The sequence below is a fragment of the Myotis davidii genome, unplaced genomic scaffold, assembly GCF_000327345.1.
Source record: "Myotis davidii unplaced genomic scaffold, ASM32734v1 scaffold228, whole genome shotgun sequence".
In the NCBI taxonomy this organism is placed as follows: Eukaryota; Metazoa; Chordata; class Mammalia; order Chiroptera; family Vespertilionidae; genus Myotis; species Myotis davidii.
The window spans coordinates 3,928,049-3,954,245 of NW_006300104.1; the positions used below are offsets into that span (position 1 = coordinate 3,928,049).

The 26,197-nt window shown below is 35.8% G+C and overlaps 1 protein-coding gene across 12 annotated transcripts in view; it reads right to left on the reverse strand.

Moving 5' to 3' along the window:
* EPB41 (erythrocyte membrane protein band 4.1) overlaps positions 1-26,197 on the reverse strand; it is a 112,121-nt gene that overhangs the window by 28,259 nt on the left and 57,665 nt on the right. For 3 of the 12 annotated variants that reach the window (XM_015572277.1, XM_006776495.2, XM_015572269.1), the window contains exons 10-13: positions 25,538-25,710; positions 20,918-21,123; positions 16,259-16,321; positions 11,279-11,455 (exon numbers count right to left, since the gene is read on the reverse strand). In XM_015572277.1, the coding sequence (XP_015427763.1) occupies positions 11,279-11,455; positions 16,259-16,321; positions 20,918-21,123; positions 25,538-25,710 (619 nt within the window). Of the gene's footprint in view, positions 1-8,056; positions 8,165-9,478; positions 9,527-11,278; positions 11,456-16,258; positions 16,322-17,526; positions 17,569-17,734; positions 17,795-20,917; positions 21,124-25,537; positions 25,711-26,197 lie in introns of all 12 variants that reach the window. The other 9 variants (XM_015572273.1, XM_015572271.1, XM_015572268.1 and 6 more) reach the window with 6 other exon arrangements.

Genomic DNA, 26,197 nt, shown 5'->3' on the forward strand with positions numbered 1-26,197 from the left:
TATTATGCCCCTATTTGATATCTAAAAAATAACATGATTCCATAGAACTAAATACAACAGAAAACTAGTAGATGCTAACTAGCTGTGCCTTCTCTTCCTGAAAAATCCTGTAATAATGAAACGGCTTTCAACAAATTTCTAACAGGAATGTGGTTTTGGAGAAACACTACAAAATTTTTCTATTAGTCAGACCTCCACAAGGTACTTACTTTGAGCTAGTAAATACTAGTAGACCACTTCAAAATGTAGAGTGTTGATTTTAAGTAATCACCTGGATAATACAATAGAAGCTAGAACTGTGAGGAGAGAATAAGAGATAAGGTTTATCCAAGGTGAAGTAAGAGATCAAGTGGAATACATTCTGTTAATTCCACCTTCCAGGAGCAAGCTCTCCTCACACCCACATATCCACACCCACTCCACTCTTCACTCTTCAGTATGATCAGAGTGGCAATCCTGGCGGGTTAATAACTACTAATTTGTAGAGTGCTTTTATGAAACAACATCTGAAAGACAATCAGCATATTAAAAATGCTTCTAACAGATGTGACAATTACATGTATTATAGTGACTAAGTTGGTTAGAAAAAGTTGTTTTAAAATGCTTGGTATAAATAAGTCAAATGAGTCCCCAGTTGATTTAAAATATTCTGAGAACTGAACACATGTCAATAGGTTATCTCTTTTTTAGGAGTGAGAAAAAGGTAATTACTGGGTCACAGACAAGAGTAAAAATATGTAAAACAGAAGAACTTTTCTGGAAAGACTGGCTGACAATATCTCTTGCGGACCCACGGAAGCAGAGGTTCCTTTTTATTTTTTCTTTTGTAGAAGGTCTGTCTATGTATAGCATCACTGGCTCCTATTTCCCTTAATGACTAGTATCAACCAGAATCAGATTTGCAACAAGATTTATTCATGATAAATTTACACATTAACAGAGCAAATAACGTGAGAAAAATATCAAAGAAATTGTTCCAAAAGAGAAGTTCTCAACAGAGGCTTACATATATTGTTGAACTGCTAAATGGATAAACAGTTTATTCAACCGAGTATCAGAGCTCAAGAATCTTGGACCAAGAAACCGAAAAGAACATGTTTAGGGGTTTATTAAAAAGGACCTCCCAAAGCTAATTACAGTTCAAGGAATCCTTCAGAACGGAACCACGTCAATTTGGAAGCAAAGATACTTATGAAAGAATATAACTTCACTTTATTCTGACTTATTGGTAAATATTGCCTAATTAGGTTCTGAATGGAGGAATTCCTATCAGAGAAATCTCTTTATTTTGAAAGAGGAACCCTTCTAAAAGGTGTTCCTAGATACCCAACCACTTACATCACTAAGGTGTACCAAAAGTTGAGACTGAAAATAATTTCACTTTCTTTACCATGGTTTTTAGATAATGTCTAAAACTTGGCTAAAGAGAAAGTGAATTTGGGAATTGTTTATTCCTTAGGGGAAAATGGAGGTAGACCCTTAAAAAACAAAAAACAAACAAACACCAAAGGAGTTAGCTGGATTCATCACTGAAAATGTTACAACGGCAATATGTTAACAGAGAACAAAAATTTGGAAAACTGACAAAGGCAGGCATGCTGTGGTGGTTACAGATGTTTTAGATTGTTGTTCAGGTGTACTCTGCCAGATAAACAGAAACAAATACCTTGTCTTTTGTTTTCCATTTCTAATCATAAGCAAGATAAAGAATACCTCTGTAAGGAATGAAGACAAGATTACAACTACAGCTCTTCAAAACAGTACACGGGCAGAAAATGTAATTAGTCAATCTCTGGTTCTCAAGACCCATGCCAGAGGTCAGCAAACCACAGCCAGCAGGCCAAATCCAGCCCTCTCCTGGTTTCTGCAGGCTATGATCTAAGAATGGTTCTCTATTTTTAAATGATGGGGAAAAACAGAATAATATTTAATGACACATAAAAATGATTTGAAATTCAAATTTCAGTGTCTATATAAATAAAGTCTGATTAGAACACATTCATTTGTTTACTTATTGTGTATGCTGCTTTCACTCTCCAATGGCAAAATTTTGACAAAGACTATGTGGGCTGTAATGCCTAAAAATATTTATTATTTGGTGCCTGACAGAAAAAGTTTGCCAACCCCTGGTCTATGTGATATATCTGAAACTCTTGCTAGCACAGAGTTTGACATATTTCATGATTTTTGTTTTGTTTTGTTTTTATATATTTTATTGATTTTCTACAGAGAGGAAGGGAGAGAGAGATAGTTAGAAACATCGATGAGAGAGAAACATCAATCAGCTGCCTCCTGCACACCCCCCACTGGGGATGTGCCCGCAACCCAGGTACATGCCCTTGACTGGAATCGAACCTGGGATCTTTCAGTCCGCAGGCTGAAAGGCGACGCTCTATCCACTGAGCCAAACCGGTTTCGGCCATATTTCATGTTTTTATATCATGTAAAACACACATGTATCAACTGCTCTCTGTAATGCATTTTTTGATACATACAAATTGTCAAATAATGAAGTTCTTTTTTGATATCACAATCCAAGATGAATTTATACATACAGAAACATACCTGTCTTGATAATATGTTCTATAGTGAAAATAATTGATTATTACCTGTAGTAAAAGGATAAGAACTTTTAATTGAACCAAATTACAAGACATTTATTAGAGAGACTAACACCTATCACAGAGGTAAATGTAGATTCTTTGAATAAATCAGGGGCCATACTACTGAATTAACAAGAGACAGTGGCTTCTGGGTTGTATATGGGTTTCTGGGCTACCTGCATGTACTGACTGGACATACGGTGAAGAATTTGGCACACATTCTGTGTCCCTATATAAGAGAGTCTAAGTGAAAAGTTAGAGTTGATCCATTACCATTTGTGACTAATCATTTAATTCAATTTGACAATTACCAGTTATTGTTATACTCTATCTAAGATACAGAGGTGATAGACTGGCAGACAGATGAACAAAACAAGGACTCTCACCTTGAGAATTTCAGTTTTGAGAAGACAGGCACAAACTAAAAGGTACAGATTAACAACATTTCAAAGTTTAATTTTTTTTTCTGGTGGAGATCTAAATCATAATCAGAATGTTAAACAGAAAGTAAGTTTCCATAATTTTATCAGATCGCATTGGTATAAATCAGATCCCTTGGGGTGTTAAGTATGTACACGTTAGTCAGGCTGTCAGAGAAGCAAGCAAACTTAGATCTAAAAAAATAAATCCCAGGTGTCTGTGTTATCTATGAAGAAGCTGGGGTTTACAGGAATTTCAAAATGTTCTTTTACGGAGGACAAGTCAATGGGTATGGACATAGAGCTAAATAAACCACAGGGAAGAACCTATGGGCAATAGAGCCAGAAAGAGAAAGAGCTGCTAAAGCAAGGAATGCTAAGAAAGAAAGGAGGCAAGCAGAAGGAGGAAGACTGGGACAGATCCGGATATAAGATGGTAAGTTATCTGAGGGCAATAACGGTGACTAATTCCAACATGAGAGTTACTTTTAACTATATAAAGAGCTTATAATGTGGAAGATAGAATGACTTTTATACAAAAATCAGAGATGTCCAAAGATGTAATGTGCTGTATTAGGAGATATTTAAACACAGGCTAGGAGACCACCTGATCTCTAAATGATACTGTACAACAGAGTCAAGCATTGTAGGGGAGAGGAGTTGGATCCTAAAATTCTGATAATCCTGCAATTCATTACCCTAGTGGGCCATGAATAAATGCATGGACAGCAGTAACCATGCTTTTCCTTGATTTTTATCCTCCGCATTTTGTTGAGATAGGATCCTACACATATCAAAGACTCTTTTTAAGAGACAGTAGAAGAGAAAATGAGACTAAACTGCATCCTTGATTGACTTGGGGGGACCCACAAAGATAGTTGAGACTTTATGCTTCCCCTAGCTCCTTTAATCTCTAAATGTTAGATTTATTCTATTATTTACCTCAAACAGAATTCTGACTATGATAAAGGGGAGGGTGCCGTCTAGGATATCGATCGCAAAAGATGAGAAAAGCACTGCTAAAGCATGTTTCTTCAACAATCTGTCATCTATACATTTAGTTAGGCTATTATTAAAATTATTTTGCTTTTAATCTGTATTTCCTATCTATGGACGCAATAAATTATTTTCTCTTCTTCTTGTCTTTCAAGTTCTAGTATGACAGGAATTTCATTTAGGAAATGGAATATTCCATGAATTTGTAATTGTTGGTCATAGCCACATCTCTTCCTCTTCCAGCCTAACTTTATATGGCGTCTTCACTCTAACAACCATACCTTCTTAACCATTTCAGATGCCCATTCCTAAGTCCACACCAAGGTGTTTCTTTTTGCATCATGTTCTGTTGCAGTTCAAAGGAGATCCTAAGGTGTGAGGGGTAACAGGAGCACAAGTGAGGGCAGACTTACTGATACCATCCACTACAGAGCAAGACTGGGATTTTGTAATGTCTATGAAGAAGAATAAAAAGGAAAGAAACTCTGGAGAAGTTCTGTATATCTTTACTATACTCAATACCCTTGGCAAAAACACGCAACAGTGAAAAGCATTTTATATTATTTTTGAATTTTAGGGCTTCCCTTTGAAAGGAAAGGGTAAAACCCAAATATAAATTTTGATTGGTAATGCCTTCTAAAAAATAACTGAGACTCTATGCCTATATGCTTATTACAGAAGTGACTTAGGAATGTAGGAGAAAGTGAATTGGCTTATATTCACATAAATTTCAGAGTAAAATTTATAATGATATTTAATAGGAAGAAATATAGTAGGATGTAGGATGATCTGGAAATCTAATCCACAGATAACTGCAGTCTAATGTGTCAATAGAGTCATCTTCTCTCTTCAAAACTTTTACCAAAAATGTAAACAAGTAGTAAAATTCACCCATGCAAACTGAATCTCCTTCACAGAAAATGGCTAAAAGGTAGGTCCGATATATTGATGCTGGCTTTATTCACAAGTATGGCCCACTCTAAGTATGCCATAAGGATAAAATGAATTGTTTAAGAGTTTAATGAATTTGGAAAGACATTTTAACTTTAGTAGTTGTAAGTGCTTCTTCAAATACCAATAAGGAGTATATGGAAATAAACATAGCTATTTAATTTCTTATTTTCATGTGTTTGTTTTTTAGTTTCCATCTTCCCAGTCCCCCAAAAAGCAGGAATTAAACAATAACCAGAGTTTCTGGTGCCTGGAATATGTTACAGATTCATTCTTATGAGGTAGGTTTGTCTCTACACTACTAGGTGGAAATCTGGGCACCACATAAGTAAGTGAACCTCTCAGTTACTCTAGAAATAAATAAAACCAAGGCAAACACTCAAGACTTTTTACTGGTCTGTATTAATAACTTTAGTTCAAATTATTTTTTACTTATCAACCTGCCATTAAGAAATTGAACCAGCCAGACTGGTATGGCTCAGTGGTTGAGTGTCAACCTATGAACCAGGAGGTCACGGTTTGATTCCTGGTCAGGGCACATGCTGGGGTTGTGGGCTCAATCCCCAGTAGGGGGCGTAAGAGGCAGCCAACCAATGATTCTCTCTCATCATTGATGTTTCTATCTCTCTAACCCTCTGCTTTCTTATTTGAAATAAATAAATATATATAAAAAGAAACAGAACCAGGGTAAAATCAATACACAGTTATTCGGATCTGTCTCTGGTATTGACAATGGAATGAGATATAAGAAGGAAACAAAAACTATTTACAGCTTTAGGTTACCAATATCAGCAGCATTAATTTTAGGTAATACAAAGCTGTAATGTCCAATGTGTTTCCTCTGATAATTGTGTTGGGTATAATTTTTGAGCCAACTTAGTCCAATACAAATAAAGGTTTAGCCCTTCTCCATCAGTAAGGATCTGTGAGGACTCCTGCTGCACTTGATAAAACTGAAAAGTATTACTGGATTACACTAGACTTTCAATGAATTTGGAATAACTCTAATACAAACGGAAAAAATTTCAAGGTGAAGTTTACAATAATAAAAAGCTGTGTATAGGAATGAAAACTAGAATTATAATCTGAAGTTATGAAAGTATCAATAACATTCTAAGATTATTTCTTTCCTAGTTCCTTGAAAAAATAATTTAAACCAATGCTATAGTTTTATTTATTTCATAAGAAAGCTCTTATATCTCTATTTCACAGATAAAGGGGAGTATTTATGATGATCACCTTCTAAGTTAAAGAATAGCTTTTCAATATTTCAGGTTGACTTGACTTTTTTTCCTTTTTATGAATGAATCAATAAATATGCTTAATTATAAAATATTTGTTGGGAACAAATATAGCCTCTGACATGAAAGATACACATCATACCGGATTTTTAAATTTAACATGCTCCTTGCTTCTTTTTCCTTTATTTTGGGGTGTGTGTGTGTGTGTGTGTGTGTGTGTGTGTTTTGTTTTTAGAAAGCCTATAATGACAGAGTAACAGTTTTCAGGAATACCAGAGAATTACTTCTGCATGTCTACAGAGACAATAAAACAATAGTGATGAATGCTTAAGGACAAGAGATTCTTGATTTTACTGTTGTTTTTTTGCTCTAAAAAGCCATCATCTTAAAAACAAAGAGTCATGTTTAGCAGTTTCACCACCTGAAAAGCATTAAAGAGTAAAAGAAAGTGCAATAATCTCATTTTGATGACCCTATGAACTCAGACTTACAAATATTTGAGACATTAACCAAATCACCCATATTGGTACATCCAAGTGCTATAAAAAGCAAGCTACATGCAAGACTTCATTAATAAAGGTAGAAAATAACAGGTTAGACATCCGAGTTATGTTGTGAAGAGAGAGCACACTCATATTTACTTCAGGAAAGACTTAAAAATCAACATGCAAACAGAGGACACACTTGTCATGAAAGAATTTTTTAGTTCACAAGGTCATCAATTCAAAATAATTGATTTCAACACAAATGTAAGAACAAACGTGTTTAAAGTGTACCAAGAAAACAAAATATATCAATATATATTTTAAGCTTACCACATGGCTAAATTATGCTTCTAGCAATATAACTAATTACTTAAGTCATAAAGACAAACACAGTATTTTAATTCAGAAGAGTATGTTTATGTACAGATCTTGAGTAAATCTGTATTCCAGGACTTCTAATAATGGGTAGAGTAGTCTGGGAAATTCAGTCCTGGCTGGAGGCTATGGGATACCAGCACCATTTTCCTTAAACCATCAACATTTTATTTATGGAAAGATGGCATTTAACCTTTGCAGAACTCTTCTCTACACCAGACAGGATGAAGTTGTTTGTCCCTGTACCTCTCAGAAGTACACATTAGGAAGGCCACAGAAGTCAAAAGCCCTTTTCAAAAAAGGGGCCTTTGTATATACTGGTTTGATATATCAAGAAAAGGAGTGGTTTTAGATTCATAGATTAAAATGTGTCATTTTAAGGCTTTTGAAAGGTTAGCAAGTTGAATTTTTTTCTTAAACTACAGAGCCTGTGCCACACAAATGACTATGGAAGATTAGGAAAATATTCCATTGAATGTTTCTGCAGAGTATCTTGCTTTGTGTGAAACATTGGAGAGGAGGACATAGCAACAATAAATAATAAAAACATAAAAGATAAAAGAGCAAAAGCTTTTGGAGGATGTACCAACCTGCCGTACGCTTAAATCTGTTTAGTCTAAACTTGTTCCCTTCAGTGAAGAAAGCTGACTTAGGCAATCCATTCCTACTCCTTTGTACCCCATAATGCATATTCTACAAAGAGTAACATTTTATTGACAGAAAAATGATCACAAGAGCTATCAAGGACAGTGAGCTATCAAGATCAGAGGGCATCATACAGTAGAAGCCAAAAGTTCGACAGTTTTAGTCTTGACATTTCAGATGAGCACCCTGTTTTCCAATCACAGAAAGACCAACCACCAAACAGCCAATGCAAGAACCACGAGAAAAGACATCATGAAAGGAATACGAGGAGATGGAAGAGTATTAGAGTAGAGGTGGCACTTTTTGAAAGACTTGTGATCCTCAGGGATTGGAATAGAAACCTTGGGAAGAACTTCTTCATTTTCTTGCTGGGGCAAAGCTCTTTCAGTAGATCTCTCTTGCCTTTTAATTTTCTCTTCATCCTGTACTAACAGAGCACGTTCCTGTGTCTGCTTTCACGGTAGAAGATCAAGAAAGACAGAGAAAGATGAACAAAATGACAGATGGAAAATGCTTAAAAATGATACTTGGGGATGTGCAAAGGATTTGGGAAAATCTTTTGGACACTCTATTTTATTTTGACAATTTATCCCAGCAAAGTTTTTATACTCAAAGATAACTTTTTTGAATGAACACTAGAAGTCCTGACAAATCAAGGAATCACTGGACTTCCTTACAGCATTTATTCCTCCTTTGAGGATATTCACATAATAATTTGGTCACTTTTCATTGTTTTGGTGCTGTCAATTTTTCTTAGATCAATTGGGCAAAACCAATAATGAAGCATTCTTCTTGCCATCAGAAAAGTTAGCTTTATTACAAATAGAATGGCAGAATATAAAGTTACCCTCATATTTCTCCATATAGATTTTAAAAATGAACAGTTCATTCAATACGGCAATTAGCTTTTGCTCAAGGGAATAAAAACCTTAATCCTATACATTTTAAAGACTGCAGAGAAAAAATGTATAAAATTTTATATGTGCCTCCGAGGTCTATCAAAAAACCCCACCAAAAACCAAAACCCCACAAATTTACAATTATAAACTACCTTCACCTATCTCTTGGATTTATGATTAAAAATAAATAATAATGACCACCATGAAGGTTTATAGATCACATTAGGCAAATACTTTTGATACTTTGGAGGAGAGTTATTTTTTTACAATTGTCCAATTGTTAAGTTTTTCTCAAGTCCCTGTTCCCCGCCCCTCGCCCAAATTTCTGTACTCTGCCATACAATCAAGATAGATGTTATCTATGAAAGGAAAAACTTGGCTCTAAGTTCTCTCAGTTGAGCCAGCCTTCTCGGATCAGTTTGGAAGGTCGACACTGGTTCTTTGCACACCCCTAAGTGATATGTATCAGGGAGAAAGTAGCTGGGGGACTGGTCAGCAAAAAAGAAAAAAAGGAAAAGAAAGGATGCAAAATTATAATAATGATTTTTAACAGAAAACAAAGGGAGAAGAAAGACAACATAAAAAGAATAGGGTACAATTAAATTCATTTTCTCTCTGAAAACATATTTACATCTGCATGCAGCTTTTCAACCAGCCATGCGCCAACATAAGCAATTTGGAAGCTGCAAAAGCTGCAGCAGTGGGAATGTTATGTGTTAGGTCAAAAGGTGGTGGGTGTGAATTTACTAGTATTGCCAAAAGAAAAATAAATTAGCCGCTGCTGTTCAATTCTGGGGCATTATCTGCTTAGTGCCATGGCAAGAGCAAATTGTGATCGAGAAGCACAAGTAACAGCAGCTTTACCTCTGGCCCACCAACCTTTCTTTCCGAGGGAAGGACAGTTTTCTTCACCTGGTCATACACAAATTATAAAAATTCAGTTGCTTTGCAATGCAACAACAATGCTGTCAAAGGTGGAAGAGGTATCCCCAAAGAACAGAAATATTGTTCTAATTATTAAAGAAAAAGTAAGATATGCCAGAAAGTGGAGTTATCCTATACAAAAGGTTATCACAGTACAGTTCTTATTTATTCCATTATTCATTTAGAGGGGCAATATACACAAACATAGAGCTAAAGTTTCACAAGTATCCCCAATGATGTAATTTAATTTATAAAGAGTCATTTCTTTAAAGTCCACAGAATGACACAGCCATTCCCCAAACCAGTCCTGAGATGGTTTCTGAAGGGTTTCTATTAAGATATAAGATATTTTCTGGAAATGGAGACTGATTCAAATTTACCAAACCTCATACAAGAGAATACTCTTTACTTTTTCCAAAGTAGTTGAGCATCTTTTATTATTTGTACAAAACCAAAAAGAAAACTTCCAGGAAATATGCAGTTACCAGGCGAGATAGAAATGCATTTTGTCCACGAGAAAAAAAGTCAGTTCAGGGGACATTCGCTGGATTTAGAATACAAAACTACGTCCATGTCCATCAGGGCATGGAGGCCTCGAAGACAGTGAACAGGAACAACTGCATCCTGCATCCCTGGTAACTCTACTTAGCTGCCCATCATTCAGGATTTCTCCACCCTTACTCAGTGAAACTGGTTTGACTCCATTTAGAGAATCATTAGCCAATTTTAATCACATTTTGAAAAATACAGAAAGTACCCTTTGTAAACCAACTTTTACTATCTTCTCCAGTTCCAGAAACTAAATAAGTTGGATAGTTTATCCTAAATTCTGAATATGAAAGCAATTTTTAAAAATTATTAAGATATCACTTTACCTTTCTTAACTAGAATTGCTATTGCTTTGGGCGGGGGGGAACAAGCGTATAATTTAAAGATCATTACAGTCACTCAGCAAAGTCATTGTAACTATTTATATAAATATTTAGCCCAGCAGGCTAAAGATTAAGTAAAGAATTTTTGAATATATGCTCAAGGTAACTTTTAGACATTTTCATTACACAGATTCATTTATTTGGGTGTAGAATTTCTACAATAGGAATGACAACAATAACAGAAAAAGAACAGCCCCTGGAAAGTATCTCTGGTTTCTCTAATTGTGACTGTTATAAAACAGTGTATTAAAAGTTTGATATTTCTCATAAAAATAAAATAAATCATCAACAGTTTTTCTAAAATTGAAATACAATAATTTAATACTTGGTATTCTGCATTCACTGGCTTAGGGGCCTCCTAGGTTTATTATATAATTACGGTCAACCATTCCAGACATTTCTAAGTTATTCAAATGTTCAAATAAGTTTTTTAAAAATGCTTATTCCTTTCTAATTTTGACCTTACTAAATTTAGTGTACTCTCTGGTCCTTGAAGGCACAGTTTGAACATAAAGTTCCGTTGGCTTATGGTCAATTTGTAAACACACACTAGCCAGAAGCATGCAGCTACAGAGAGTTCTCAGACCCTAATCATCTACTGGTAGCTCTGGCTCCCTTAATTAGATTGGGTGGTCCAAATAACTTAAAAAAACCAGTGTTTGATTACGAATGCCTTAAAGCTGCAATGAACTGGTGAGACACCAAAGCTAAATTTCAGCTCTAAACTTTCTCTCAGATACAGAATATGAATATAAAAAACACTTATTTCACTAATTCTCATAATTGGTCATGTGAATAAAGTACTCACTCCTTCTCCTGTTGGGATTTGGCCATTGATGTTAAGTGTTCGGAACGGGGAGTGAGTGGATAAGCGTTTATCCCACTCACTAGGCCGTGGTTCAGGTACAGATTCCATGAAGTTCTTTTTCAGTTCACTGATGCTGGCATGATGTTTTTTGATCTCTTCTTGACTTTTGTCTAAATCCTATGGTTGGAAGGGTAAAGATGCAAAACAATAAATACTCAGAGAAAAAAAGTACCAAGGGAAGCCCATCACAGATTATGAGCACTGGTAGAAAACACACCACATCCAGGGATAGATACAGCTAACCCATAAATTGTAAATATACAACATGGTATAATTGCTTGCCTTTTTTTTCCCAACAAGGTGCTTTTCTTGGAAGCAGTGAAGCATCAAAACCCCATAGCGCTTAGCAGTTATATAACCCATTAGAAGCTCACTCAATTTTACAACTCTCTTCCCATTATGACACAGCGCTAGATCTCCAACTCCTCATCCCAAGAAGGTAATCTCATACTCAATTAGCCTCAGCTTGATATAAACTGATTTAGGCTCAGCTCAGGCAGGATGGAGATAGCAATAGACAAGGAGAAACTGTTAAATGAAGGACACGGTGAAAGATTCAGTTTCTATCACTGACTGCCTTGCATTGGTGAGTTGCAACTATACAATATTCCTCTATTTCTACCTAGAGATAGTTTTGCTTCCCTATTATTTAGTGGCTGTTGTTGGTTTTTAGTAAACAGGAATAGTCCTTTCTTGATATAAGAATTTATTACTAGTATATAAATGTTGATTCTCTAAGTTATACACCTGAAACTAATATAATATTGTATGTCAACTATAATTAAAAGAAGAAAAAAAAAAGACTATCTCTCTGTGAGAAAGTGATTGGCTCCAAGATTACAAAAAAAAAAAAAAGTTACTGAAATTTCAGGCTCAAGCTTCCAGAGCAGGTTGCTACTATCTCTGAATATTTACTCAGGGGTATGTCATATAATGGCTTTTTTTTCCCTTTGCCAATACTATTCATATAAACTAAAAGGCTTATGCTTTCCAGCCTCTGACAGCTTCACTTTATCCCTTAGTACAATTAAAAAATAGGGGCCTTCTTCTACTAAACGTCAATGAATTGGGAGTGATTTAACAAGAATTCATAAAATAATTTATATACCTCCTTGACAATTTAAAATACCTCAACTGTTCCAGCAGATGTGCATACTGGACAACCAGGGGTAGGCACTTAAAGGGCATATTCTAGGGAGAAATGATCAAAACTAAGGTTGGTAAAGCTTGTAATAATGAGAAATACTTAGGTTTAAGTAATGGGAGGTATATAACAACTTTCAAAAGGGAGATTTGGCCAGAAATAATCTGAGAAATACAACTTGAAGACAAAAACTCAAATGTTCTTTGCCAAAATTCTTCTCTGAAAAAACTCAAAAGATTTATACTTGAGATCAAAATATGTGGGAGCCTGTCACCTGATGACTGCTAAAAATTCTGTTTGTTATATATCAAGGCAGCTCTGTATCCAAGAAAAGCAAAACACTAAATATATCTCCTAATATGCAATGTGAATTTTGGGATTTGTCTTCTTTTTTTCTTTTTTACTCTTGTGGGGAACAGCCTCATTTGGAAAAAAAATGGAACTCACTGAAATAAAAATTTGTTTTAAAAGTTTTTTCTGCAGCAATTTAGGCTTCAACTACATTAGATATTTTTCAAAAGCAGTGTCAAAGGGAAAATAACCAATAGCATAGGAAAAAAGAAACAGTAAGGCACATGACACAACTTTGATTCTGGAGATATTCATTCAGAAAATTCATTTAGTAGTCCATGCCTTTTATTTTTGCAAGAATGAACCATGTAGCCCTAGCCGGTTTGGCTCAGTGGATAGAGCGTCGGCCTATGAACTGAAAGGTCCGGGGTTCGATTCCGGTCAAGGACACATACCTGTGTTGTGGGCTCAATCCCCAGTAGGGGGCGTGCAGCAGGCAGCCAGTCAATGATTCTCATCATTGATGTTTCTATCTATCTCTCCCTCTCCCTTCCTCTCTGAAATCAATAAAAATATATTAAAAAAAAAAAAAGAATGAACCATGTATATTTGATTTGCGGTCATTCAAAGAGAAAACTAACCCCAAAAGGGCAATCCTGTAGCTCCCGTATAAGAGTACCTCTTGCTTTCTGGGATGAAGTGTAAGTATAGCTCATGAACATGGGCTTCACCATGGGGAAACAACAGTTTGCACTTTTGTTCTATGTGAAAGCAAGAAAAGCATGTTTACTAGCTAGAGAAAAGGCATAAACAAGCTCAAAGACTCTGTAGTAGGCTGAGCATCTGAACTCACCAGGCATGTAAGGACCTGTGACCCAGCACCTGACTGGAAATTAAATCCGCTCAGGCCAAGAACACTTAACATTTGGGGGAGAGTTAAAAGAACGAATGGAGTAAAATATAAATGAGCAAGAGATGCTATGGTAAGACTATGACTCTCTAGGTTAACCTTTTAACACGAGAGTTTGTTACTCTTCTTGCCTAGCTTTTCTCTGGCTTGGAACCTGAGAAAATAAATGTTTCAATAACATCAGTGGTTTCTGAGGGAGCTTTCTCCATCCTTCTTAGCTGGCTGTTGGAAACCTGTGGGGGCACAGAGTAGAATTAAGAGCTCAAAGGGACCTGTTCCAAATAGAATTTGTCATAGACACTTGCTACAGGTTCCCTCTGGGAGATGGAGGAGGAGGAGGCGGTACATCTAAAAATTAACCCGACCTTATTTGTGCCAGAACAAAGCATTAGTGGGGGTAGGGTAGGAGTAGAGGGAGGAGGGACGCTTAAAAAAAAACAAAAAACAACTGCTAGAGTGACAGATAACTTGAGAGAATTTCCTAAGAGGAAAAAAAAACCACACCCAAACTTTTATAATAACTAGAGAATGATGGTTAGCCAAATTACTTTGGCTGTTCTCAGGTTAGACACTTTTTGATGCCTATCCTATTTTAATTTTAGCAGCAATCAAACCAAAACACTTCATTAAATATAAAATATTCTCAAAAGGTAGTTAGTAGTTTTAATTTTCAAGCACACACTTATTAGAAATCCCCTCTCATGGCTGTCAGTGAAATGCTGGGGAAAAACACACCACACACAGGGACTTTATGAGTCTCAGAAGCCATAACACACCTCATGAAACAAATGACAAATATATGATTGGTACTGCAGGTTCCAGTTAAGAGGAGGCCAAGAAACTGGCATGTTTGGAATTAGGAGAGGCTATATTGCTGAGTTCAAGGAGATCAACTGAAATCAGTTATTTTTCCTAATCTCAGAAGAGGAAGCATTCAGGTCTAGTTTTAGTTATGGGCTAAAGCAAAGAGATCTAGTTGCCACGCTTGAAATATCCTAGGGTCCAGCTTTGAAAAACCTCATGCTACATGAGGTAAATGTACGTAGAGCACTTGATATTGTACCCACCACATAGTACATGATTAATGAAGGCTGGCCATAACTTGTGTTACTTTCATCAAAGTACCTTATATATACATAGCAGGCACTCAAAATTTATGTTTTGACAAAGAATAAGATGAGCTTAAGTAATTATTAGAGACCATTACATTAAATCAGTGATCTATCTTAAAGTTTCTTTAATCTTCCAGATTAATAGTATTGACCACATTTAATATATGCTCATCTTTCAGGTCTCAACTAAAATGTTGTCTCTTCAGAGAGAGAACTTTCCTATCCAACTTATTCACAGTAGATCCCTTTTATTAGCACAACCTAGGGTTTATTTCCTTCATTGCTTTTATAACAACTTGTAACCATTTTATTACTATTTGTTTACTTGTTTATTGTTACTCTCCTCTCCACTTCCTCACACTATAAGCCTTCTGAAGGCTGAAACCATGTTCATCATCTTCCTGTATATTTATATTTCCTTTATAACTAAGTTAAATCCCTGATATCAGAGTTTGTGGTTGTTTCTTTTGGCTCTGTTTTGAGTGGAATTGTAGAATAATTTGATCATCAACTTCTATATGAGTTTTTTGATGTGTAAACTAACATAGCCTCAGTTTTTTCTCTATACAGAATAATTCATTTCCTTATTTTTTCCTCAGAGTTCTCCAAATCTTCTAATTAACTTTGCATCCCTATCCAATATGGAGCCCAAAACTAGATAAAGTATGCAACATAACTCTGATAAAATTCTCACCAATGTTGACTGTAATGGGAAAATGACCTTACAATTGCTATAATCGACGGTATGTTGCTATTTCTTAGTTGGGGGGGGGGAAAAGTAGTGTAATAGAGTTAGACAGGTCTACCTCAAACCCTAGCTTTACCAATTTACCAGTTCTGTGACCATATGGAAATTACTTAATTTCTCTAAGCTTCAATTTTCTCATCTTTAAAATAATAATCTCATACCCACATACCTGTTTTTATGATTAAACCATCTTAGGTCATAGTAACTACTCATTAAATGCTAGGCTCCCTTCTCTCCTTTCTGTGTCTTTTCCTTCCCTCTGACTGTCCTTCCATCATTTCCTGGTATCTCCAAAATTTTAAGTCCATTTTGAATTGTGGTCATTTCTCTTGCTTTTCCACACTCAGTTCAGAAGATAAAAAAAATTGATGCTTGGAACATGTAGCAGTTTATACTCTTAGAAAATTCAATGAATTTTTTTTAACAGAGATGTAAAATTTTCTAAAAGTAGGTAAAACAATGGAACCACAAGAGGCAAAGGTATTCCCAATCATATATTTTTTAGGTAAGTATGAGAGATGGAAACTAAAAAGAATCAGGTGAGATGGTTACATATCTTTGTGTTTACCAACATGCAAAAGCATTTTAAACCTAAAATTCTCCCATGCAATGGCATGCAAAACCAAACGCAGCACAGAAAGAAGAAAGGGGCATCAGCAAAGAATGCAGGAAGTTACAGGCAACCAAATGAAATAAGCTTCAAGTTCATACAAACCTCCAACATTAAATTGCTATGTCTGATATAAATGTTTTCACCATCTAGTCTCTCTCTCTTTTTCTGTGAAAATGAAAGAGGGGAAAAACAGAAAGCATAAAAAATTAAAATACTGTTCTTGCGGGGAAAAACTGCAAATTGGCAAACCAAAAATTGTTTAAAATTAAATGTCCACAGCGCAGCAAAGCCAACATGAAATGGTCACAGAACCACAAGGACACACAGAGAACATGATTACCACTGGGAAATGGATGACCTTGTCTATGAACGATGGAAGAATGTGATGATGTTATTTAAACAGACAGTGCTCCTGGCTTCATTGGCTTCTTATATAATAAGATGTTTTATGTTCATTTTTTAAATTGACCTGTTTGAGGGGTTATCTTAACACATGATTTTAAGAAGCATTAAAACTCCATGTTCCTTCCTGTATCTCTGGAATAGCTAAATACTTTAAAACATTACTTAGCCCTAGCTGGTTTGGCTCAGTGGAGAGAGCCTCGGCCTGTGGACTGAAGGGTCTCAGGTTCCATTCCGGCCAAGGGTACATACCCGGGTTGCGGGCTTGACCCCCAACAGGAGGCATGTAGGAGGCAGCTGATCAATGATTCTCTCTTATCACTGATGTTCCTATCTCTTTCTCCCTCTCCCTTCCTCTCTGAAATCAATAAAGAAATATATTTTAAAAAGCATTACTTAGTTTTTTGACATTTTATACATACTCATAATGCAATATGTACATCTCTAATACTTTTCATAAGAAAGATCTATGGGTATTTTATATACGATCATTCAATATTATATTCAGCAGAAACTGATTCATCTCACTCTATAATTGGGAAGAAAGAGGCACAGAGCAGTCAAACCCAGTTATTAACAGTACTGGGAAATGCTATGATGGTTTCCATAATAAATATGTATACAATATTGCCAACGATTTCAAGAATATGGTGCCACTGTGAAATATTTCTTATAAAATTTATTAAAGGATAGGTTTGGCCTTTACTAATCATTTTACTGTGTTTCAAAAGGTATTTTTCTACTGGAAAGTTTATTTGAACGAAATTTTTCAATTATAGTATAGGATTATAATGTCTTTTGTATCATATGTGTGTGCATATATGCATAATATACATCTATCTTTACTTGAAAGTAATTTCTGATTAAGAGAAATCAATGAAAAGAATGGATCACTGTCTTTTTAATGCACTGTAAAAGTCAGCATGGGTGATGCTAATGCAGTTTTGTGAAAGTGAAAAATGGCTAACCTTCCTCATTCTTATCAGATCTTCAGTTTTTTCTGCAAGCTTCTGTTTTGCCATTATTAAAAAAAAAGAAAGAAAAATGATAAAATATTGGCTCATTAAAGTTAGTTGGAACCTTAATTTAATTTAATTTTTTTAAGGAGAGGGGAGTTGGGAGAAATAAAAATTGAGGAGGGAGGGGAAAAGGAACAAGTGTCCTACTGGCACAAACCTGTGTTTGGTCACCATTTGAGGTGGGTACTGTGACCTCGATGTGGGTTTTTTTTTCCCCCTACATTTAAGAAATAAAGTGGTTAAAAACATTTTAGGTTAGTAGGTTCCTATGAATAGCATTATTTTCAAAAAAGCCGCATCTGTAAGCTGGTTGTAAAATAAGTTGATATGTAATCATCATGATGCAGCCTTTAGGGGGTGTAAGAGGGAGGGTCATTACTCTCAAAGGCAATCTGTTAGTTCATCACATTTTCAAGGCTGAAGAGGTAATATGGACAGCAAGTGATCAGTAAAGAAAACTAAGGTAATTATCCTACTGATGAACATTTTATACTTATTTATAAAAAAGTACGTACTAAAAATAATTAGGCTTAAAAAAGCCGTATGTTTTTGTTTTGCTTTTTTAATGATCTAGAGGTACCTTAAATAACATTTAAAAACAAATTTACAAATGAAGATATCAATGTGTGACATACATGATAGTTAGAAACAAAAAGAAAATCTTTGCAGTTAAAGCACACATATAACACCAAGCAGGTAAATATAAAACATTTTGTTAGTTGACCAATATATTTAAGGAGGCAGTTTCACTCTCGAGTTTATTAGACAACAAAACATCAAAATAAACTTAATCCAAACTGTTACTAATGCATGCAATTATTACTAAGGCTGGTTTATAAATATGCACACACAGGGCTCAGCTGCAGTATTCAACATTCTATAATCTCTCTAGGCAGCTGGAGCCCATCTGTTTGGTGAATGGGTAAGATTCATCCTTAATACTAAGAAGAGAATAACTAAGGCCTCCTGCCTAGCTTTGAAATACCTTTAGTAATAGTCATTTCATATACCCCAAATGGAGTAAGTATAAATAAACAAACACTAGACAGACTATTAAGAGAAAGCATAATAAAGTGAGCAATGCCTAATGCACTGGATACCTCAAAATTAGAAAACTGTTTTTATTAAGGGTCAACTCAGACGCTTTGCATCAAGTTCTTTAAATAACCAAATCGATCAGTGGGTTTATTTTTAACACGCTTGGCAGCATAACTTCAAAGTACAATGTCATTGTGCTATTTTCTCTAGGACTGACTGTGAAGAACATAAGATAACACCAAATCTTGTGACCCTGTCAGGTCAGAAACACATCCATAATAGCACTTTTAACTACCAAGGGTAATTAACAATTTAGGTCAGTTCTATTCTGAATCCCAGTATACTGGTTATGTGATTAAATAAACTAAGTTATTTCACCTCTCTGAGTTTAAGTTAGTTTAAATTTTTTATTGATAAGGTGGAAATGATATTTTCATAGACTTGTGAATGCTTAGCAAATGGTAGTTTTTAATTATTTTGTAAAGCTTAAATTACTTGTGTAAATGAATAATGATATTTTTGCTTTGGGTTCCTAGCAGTCCAACAGCAGAAATTGAGAGCCTCTACTTCGGTCTGAGAATGGAGGACAAGTAGCAGCAGTAGTTCTGTGTATGCCCCCTACAGAGAACCTTAAGTGACAAGATGTACATACCTGCAAAACAGGACTTGTCAAATGACTCAAGATGCCAAAAAGCTCTCTCTATCTGGCACCAAATTAGTGTTAGATAGTGAAATTTACACAGCTACAAGACTACTTTATTACTGCTATTGCTTTATATAAAAATATAGCTCAAGTAAAAAATATGACTCAAGTAAATTCCATAATTATTTAACTGCTACAAATAAAATCAACTCAGAGTCACCCTTAATTCTGTACTGTATTATAGTAATAGGTGGTCATCACAGGTGGTTTTCAGTCTGATCTCAACACAAGTATCTCAAAACAATATTATACAGAATTAATTGGCAAGAAGACCCCCTTCAGGCACTTAAATGGGGACCATATACCAGAAAGCGATCTCTCCACTCTGCTGAGGTCCCAAGAGCAAAGGGAACCTTTCTTGAAGATACTTGTGTCTGCTTATAGGCAAAGGAATCTTTTGTCATTCAAAAAGATTCCCTTGTCAACTCCAGTAATCCAACACTTTCCAGTTAGTATAACAGTCAGAAGTGCCAGGTAAGAGATCGTAACTTTAAACTGGGTAGTCTAACATGAAAAAGGCACTGTTGACATTGAACTGGATGGCTGGTGTCATGCACATTTGGCTGGTACAAAAATGCAAACACCCATCATTCAAATGTTTTTTGTTTTCTCTCTGGACTCAAGTTGATCTCAAAGGACAGTGAAAACTGCATGTTGTATTACACAGTTTCTTTTTAATACCATCAACACAGAGCCAACTTGCCCTCTGCTCTACAGATAAACTAGATGTTGAACTGACTCCAAAAGAACAAAATTAATCCATCTGCCAAGGTGAGAGCACTTACTAAGGTCTTATATGGTTTTAAATTTCTAAACAGACATATAAAGGCATCATTTTTCTTATAAAGACTGAGTCTATTAATTTCTGTTGTCAAAAGAGAGATTTGTATTTACTTCAATAAATCTGAACTAGCACCTCAACTCCCTCACCACTTATCAACACATAAAAGATCAGTCCAGTTACTGTTACTCCTGGAAAATCTGCTAATTAAATTAGTAATTTTTCAATACGGTTCGGTGACTAAGGGTACAATCAACTCAGAACTGTAAGTAAGTCAGTAGCATAACCTCTTCCACATACTGGATCTTCCTCTTTTTGGAAAGCAACAACCACATAGATGCAATTTATGTAATACCTGGATAATCTCTGGCTGTGTTACACACATATCCAACTTAGGGAAAACAAATTGTATTTTTATCACACTAGCATGGTTTACTCTTAAAAAGGAATACAGGTATTCCTTCTGGATGAGTAAAACATTTTTAAAAGCAGACGATCACAGTGCTGCCATGTTTTATAGACTTCTTCTTCTTCTTCTTCTTCTTATTATTATTATTATTTCTTTTTTAGATAAAAGCTGAGTTAAGGTTGGGTCATGTGAAAACTTCTGAATAGCTCACAGTCTTCATGACATTGAAAACATTCTATGAAAACATTTTACAGGTTCATGGGAGGTACAGTTCTTTAAGAAAGAGTAAGGGAGAAATAACTTTGTAAGGATTCTATAGGAATTAATGCTTTGAAAACCTTCCTGGTCAAGCAGTTAACACCTCTAAATGGGAAAGTTAATTTGCCAGATACGTGGACTTACGACATACCTTCCACACTTCTGTGGGCTCTGGCTCAGCTTGCTCAGGTGGCACTTCTTCCTTTTTCACTTCGTCCTTCACTGTTTCCTTCTGTGCTTTAGAAACCACTGTTTTTTTGGCAGGTGCACCTGGCACACTGCCTTCTGTGTCCTGACTCTGAGCAATGGCCGGTGCAGAAGTGGGCCGAGGACTTCGGTCTGTTGAATCGACAGCCGCTGTTATGTGAGAAAAGGAAAAGAGAATAAGTGAAGGCAAGAGTTACTGTACTACTTCGAAGTCACCAGGTGACCATATGAATGCTACAGCGTCCAGTGGACTATCACACAGAAGGTACAAAAATAAATCATTAGTACTGCTCAACCAGGTAATTGATGGCAATAAGAAAAAAACTAAAATGTGCAGGTGATCATGTTCCATTAACAGGAGTCAGGCGTGGAGGTGCTGACATCAAAACAAGAAAAGAAATTGAAAACTCATTTTATTAAAAAGTTACCAAGATTGTATAACCTAGTAATCTGTTTGTTTCAAGAACCTATAATGCAGTCTATGTAGAAAAAGAAGGGGTTTAATCAAGTCTTATTTCTTCCATGAAGCCTCTTTGAAATAAAGATCTATGCCCGGCTGATCTTTATTCAAGATCAGCCGGGCTCAGTGGTTGAGCATTGATCTATGAACCAGGAGGTCACAGTTGGATTCCCAGTGGGGCACATGCCCGGGTTGCAAGCTCAATCCCCAGTACGGGGCATGCGCAGGAGGCAGCCAATCAATAATTCTCTTTCATCATTGATGTTTCTCTCTCTCCTTCCCTCTTCCTCTCTGAAATCAACAAAAATAATTTTTTTAAAAAAACAAATAAAGATCTATTCACTTATGGGTAATTTCAGGAACCTAAAAGTATATTCTAGGGAAAAGGAATAAGCTCGATTTCTTCTGTGAAGCCTCCTCAGAATGATTACAAAATAACTTGGTAAATGGATCTTTTTTTAAAAAAATATATTTTATTGGGGCTTTTTTTTCCACAGAGGAAGGGAGAGGAATAGAGAGTTAGAAACATCGATGAGAGAGAAACATCGATCAGTTGCCTCCTGCACACCCAACACTGGGGATGTGCCTGCAACCAAGGTACATGCCCTTGACCGGAATCGAACCTAGGACCCTTGAGTCTGCAGGCCGATGCTCTATCCACTGAGCCAAACCAGTTAGGGCGGTAAATGGATCTTTTAAGACAGTATGCTTTTGGTGCATGTTTAAGGGTAAATCTTTGAACACAACACTTTCCTTTTTAATAAGTCATGTGATTAAAATAATATGAATTCAAAATGTTTGGCTGTTAGTCCTTGGGAAAAAAAATCACACCAGAAATACCTCTAACCTTTTAGGTTCTGTCCCACCATCTCCTTGAGTCTTATCAATTTGTATTATAACTCCTATTCTCGAATATATTTAAGCCAGCAGCTCTCAACCAGGAGTAATTTATGCCTCCCACAGAACACATGGCAATGTCTGGAGACATTTTTGGTTGTTACAACTGGGAAGAGAAGTGGAAGGAGGTACTGGCATACAGAGTGTACAGGCTAAGGTTGCTGAGGTTAACTAACCTTTTGGAGAGAATATTCAATATAGGTTTATGACAAAATCTTGATCTCTTCAGAGTTCTGGTTTCGACTATTTGACAGCTAAGTTTCAGATCGCTTATTTCAAAGCAATCATTCACACTCTTATGATTTTTATCTTCCTTCTTCCAGGGACTAAAAGAAAACATCTATACACTTTGTAGTAAAATCTCACCCAACAGTGTCTAGGATTGCAGTGTGTTTGTACATGATTTAATATTTCTGATAACAATTCATCCTTGCATGTACTGAGACTTTTAAATTTTAATTATTTTGCATGAAAACCTTTACAATTTGTATCACACATGTTTTTGCCTTCTTAAACCGAGTAGACTGAATTTAACTTCTCCTGATAAATTTAGACTTATAAACAGTAAGGATTAGGTAAAACAAAAAAATTCCATGAATCAGAACGGATAAAAAAGATGAAATTCACAACTACTTCATATACACAACACCAAGAAAGAAATGCTCATAACCCTATAATGATCTCCAGTGAAAGAAATCATTCCTCAGAGGACACATAGGTATAACAGCAGAAATAAAATAACCTACTTTATCTTTCGATGAAAACTCTGCCCTGTTGCAAGTCCCTGCTTCTCATGGGTGCTCTAAGCTAGTCAATGCAAGAATGGCAGATGGTAGACCAATTCTAACAACACAGGGGAATGTGATAAAATATTTTGCTGACAGTTGTGTTGAAGTATCATTATACATGTGTATTCACACCTCCTCTCAAAGAATTAATTCAACTCTGACTGGCATTGCAGAAACATAGCCCGTGCTTTCACCATGTGTTATTTTGCCACTTGCGTTTGGTTTTAATACAATACTAATACTGCAGAGCCAAATGATGTGTGCCTCCAGCATTCCTAGCCCTGGCAATCTGTACTGCATGTGGAAAAGTAGGTAAAAGTGTGGAAACTGGCAGCTGAAACAGAGGCAGAAAGTTGCATCATTAGTAAAATGTGGAAGATATTAACTCCACAGAATACCAGGGAAGGTATATTCAATGGCTATAAAAATACTTTATAAACCCTAACTATTAATAACTTTTAATGTCATACCTAAGTCTTTGTATTTCTTTTGTTATGGGTTAATATTTCAAGAGCATGTGGAGCAAAAATTAGTTATATATTCATGGATATGCAATTCAAGTGATAAATATAACCTGGGAGCCCTGGAGAGAACTTTCTTTCCTCTTCTCAATCAAACTACTACAAACTATGGATCAGAAAAGAGAATCATGGCAGTGACTGTGGTCATTGAGATATTAATTCACACACCATACAATTCACCCAGTTAGTGTGCATAATTCAATGTTTTTAGTATATTCACAGTGTTGCAGGTAGTGAATACTTTTAAGATGCTTTGGCTCTTCAGTTTAATAAATTCTTTTGTTAACTAATACAAGACCTTGATGCGTCTGTAGAGAACATTTAACCTGAAAAATTCAATTATTTCCCATTTCTGGAGTGCTGGTTGTGATCATCTTATGAGCCCATTAATTCCAGTATTATATTGCTCCCTCTGACAACAGAAACTTAGACATTTATACATTATAGCAATAAAGAGTAAAACTCAAAACCATCATGTTGAGTAAAAGGAGTCTTAACTTCCAGTTCTAGCTCTGTAACTTACTAGCACAGCTTCTGCTAGTATAGTACAGGCACAATAGGTATGCAATGGATCAGTGGTTCCATTACCAGAGGGACCCCACATGAATTAGCTGTGGATCTTAAAAACGACTATTGCCCAGGTCCACCACAGACAGATGAGACATCTAAGAGTCAGGCTTGGGGATTTGTTTAAAGCTCCAAAAAATGATAGGAATGTATTCCCCTGGCAAGAATCGAAGAATGGATTAACTTCCTGGTTGTGGGACACTCACAAGTTATATAACTTTTTTTGTGCCCTAGTTTCCTTATGAGCAAAACAAGAATTCCTAAATGTGTCTTGTTACTAAATAGGAATATATGGAAACGGCTTGAAAAGCAAAAAGGGCAACAAAAAAATAAGTTGAAAGATCCTTGTCATCTTTATTAGCTATCCTTGTGACTTACCACTCTGTCACAAGGATCTGAACCAGTTTTACTTCTTCGGCTAGTGAAGAAGATGCTCTGAGCACCAGATATATCAATACTCTACTTTGGTTACTGACTTCTGAACTTTTATTTATTAGCCACCTTTTCTTTTCTTAGTGGCATAAAGAACTGAATATGGCTTGTTACTTCATTTCAGTAATGCTCTCAAATTCTTGATACTGAGAAAAATTCAGACAGATCTTCGGTTAGAATACACAATCACGAAACTTATTTATTTTCTCCCTATTTTAAAGAAAATTTGGAGATTCCAATAATAGGACTGCTTTTTCTGTATATAATTGCCACATGACAAATGATCTAAAATAACTGATTGCTCTAGTGAGGCAGACCCTTTTCCTCTTTTCTACTTGGAAAAAAACCCAAAACTATTTAAAAACATTCAAGAGGGCCCTGGCCTGGTGGTTCAGTTAGTTGGAGCACTGTCCTATACACCGAAAGGTTGTGGGTTTCATTCCCGGTCAGAGCACATACCTAGGTTGTAGGTTCAATCCCCAGACGGGGTGCATACGGGAGACAACCAATTGATAGCTCTCTCTCTCTCTTCCTCTCTCTAAAAAGAGAAAAAATCAACAGAAACATATCTTTGGGTGAGGATCAAACAAAAACATTCAAGAAGGCTTTAGTTCAATATACTACATTAAGTTTCACTCTGCAGTAGAGGCTCTGAATTCTAATTCTATTCGTATTCAACCTCCTACTACCTATCAGTGGAACTTTGGTCTAGTTACTACTCTCTCTGAACCTCAGTTTTTCTTTGTTTAAGAAGATTCCACTGACTTAGATAATTAGTGAGATCCATCTCATTTTACCAATGACATTCTTTAATTTGGTTCTCTTATAGATAACTGTACTTCCTTTATCTCTCCCTAAAGAGTTAGATTCATAGGAAATCACCAAAATTCAATACAAACCTCCATCGAGGCTCCGGGACGCCCGTTTGCTTGCTGTACGCTCGAAGTGTGGGGCTGGCCTGTCAATCAGAGCACTAGCTTGTCTGGTTTGAGCTTGAGTTCGGCCACTGTATCGAAATTTGGATCCCAGTGCAAGAAATTTGCTTTTAGGAATGGTGTCTGTAGATGTCAGTCTGGGGGGAAAATACCATAATGACCATATAATATATTCAATCTCACTCTACTGATACTGTGAGATTAAAGACAAAAATCTAGATTTTAAAAATTTCAAAATTTTCAGTTTCCTTATAGTTACTAATACATATTTTAAATCAAGCAATCATTATTTTAATTCTATGTCATTTCTCCAAGCAACATGTATAATTTACTTATATTAGTATCATCTTATATTATTATATCTCTGTAGACAGGGCCTATGGTTTTCAAAATCCTTTTATAGCACTGTAACATTTTCACTATATCCTCGTAATATTGTTATCATTTTATTGATAGAAGAAAGTGAACCTCAAAAAAGAAGTTACTTGCTTAAGGTCACATAGCTGTAAAAAGGTTGGGCAGTAACAGAGCTCTTTTTCTTTCCTTTTTTTTAATTTAACTTTTTTATTGCTTAATGTATTACATAAGTCTCCTTTCTCCCCCACTGACCTCTCCCTGGCTGCC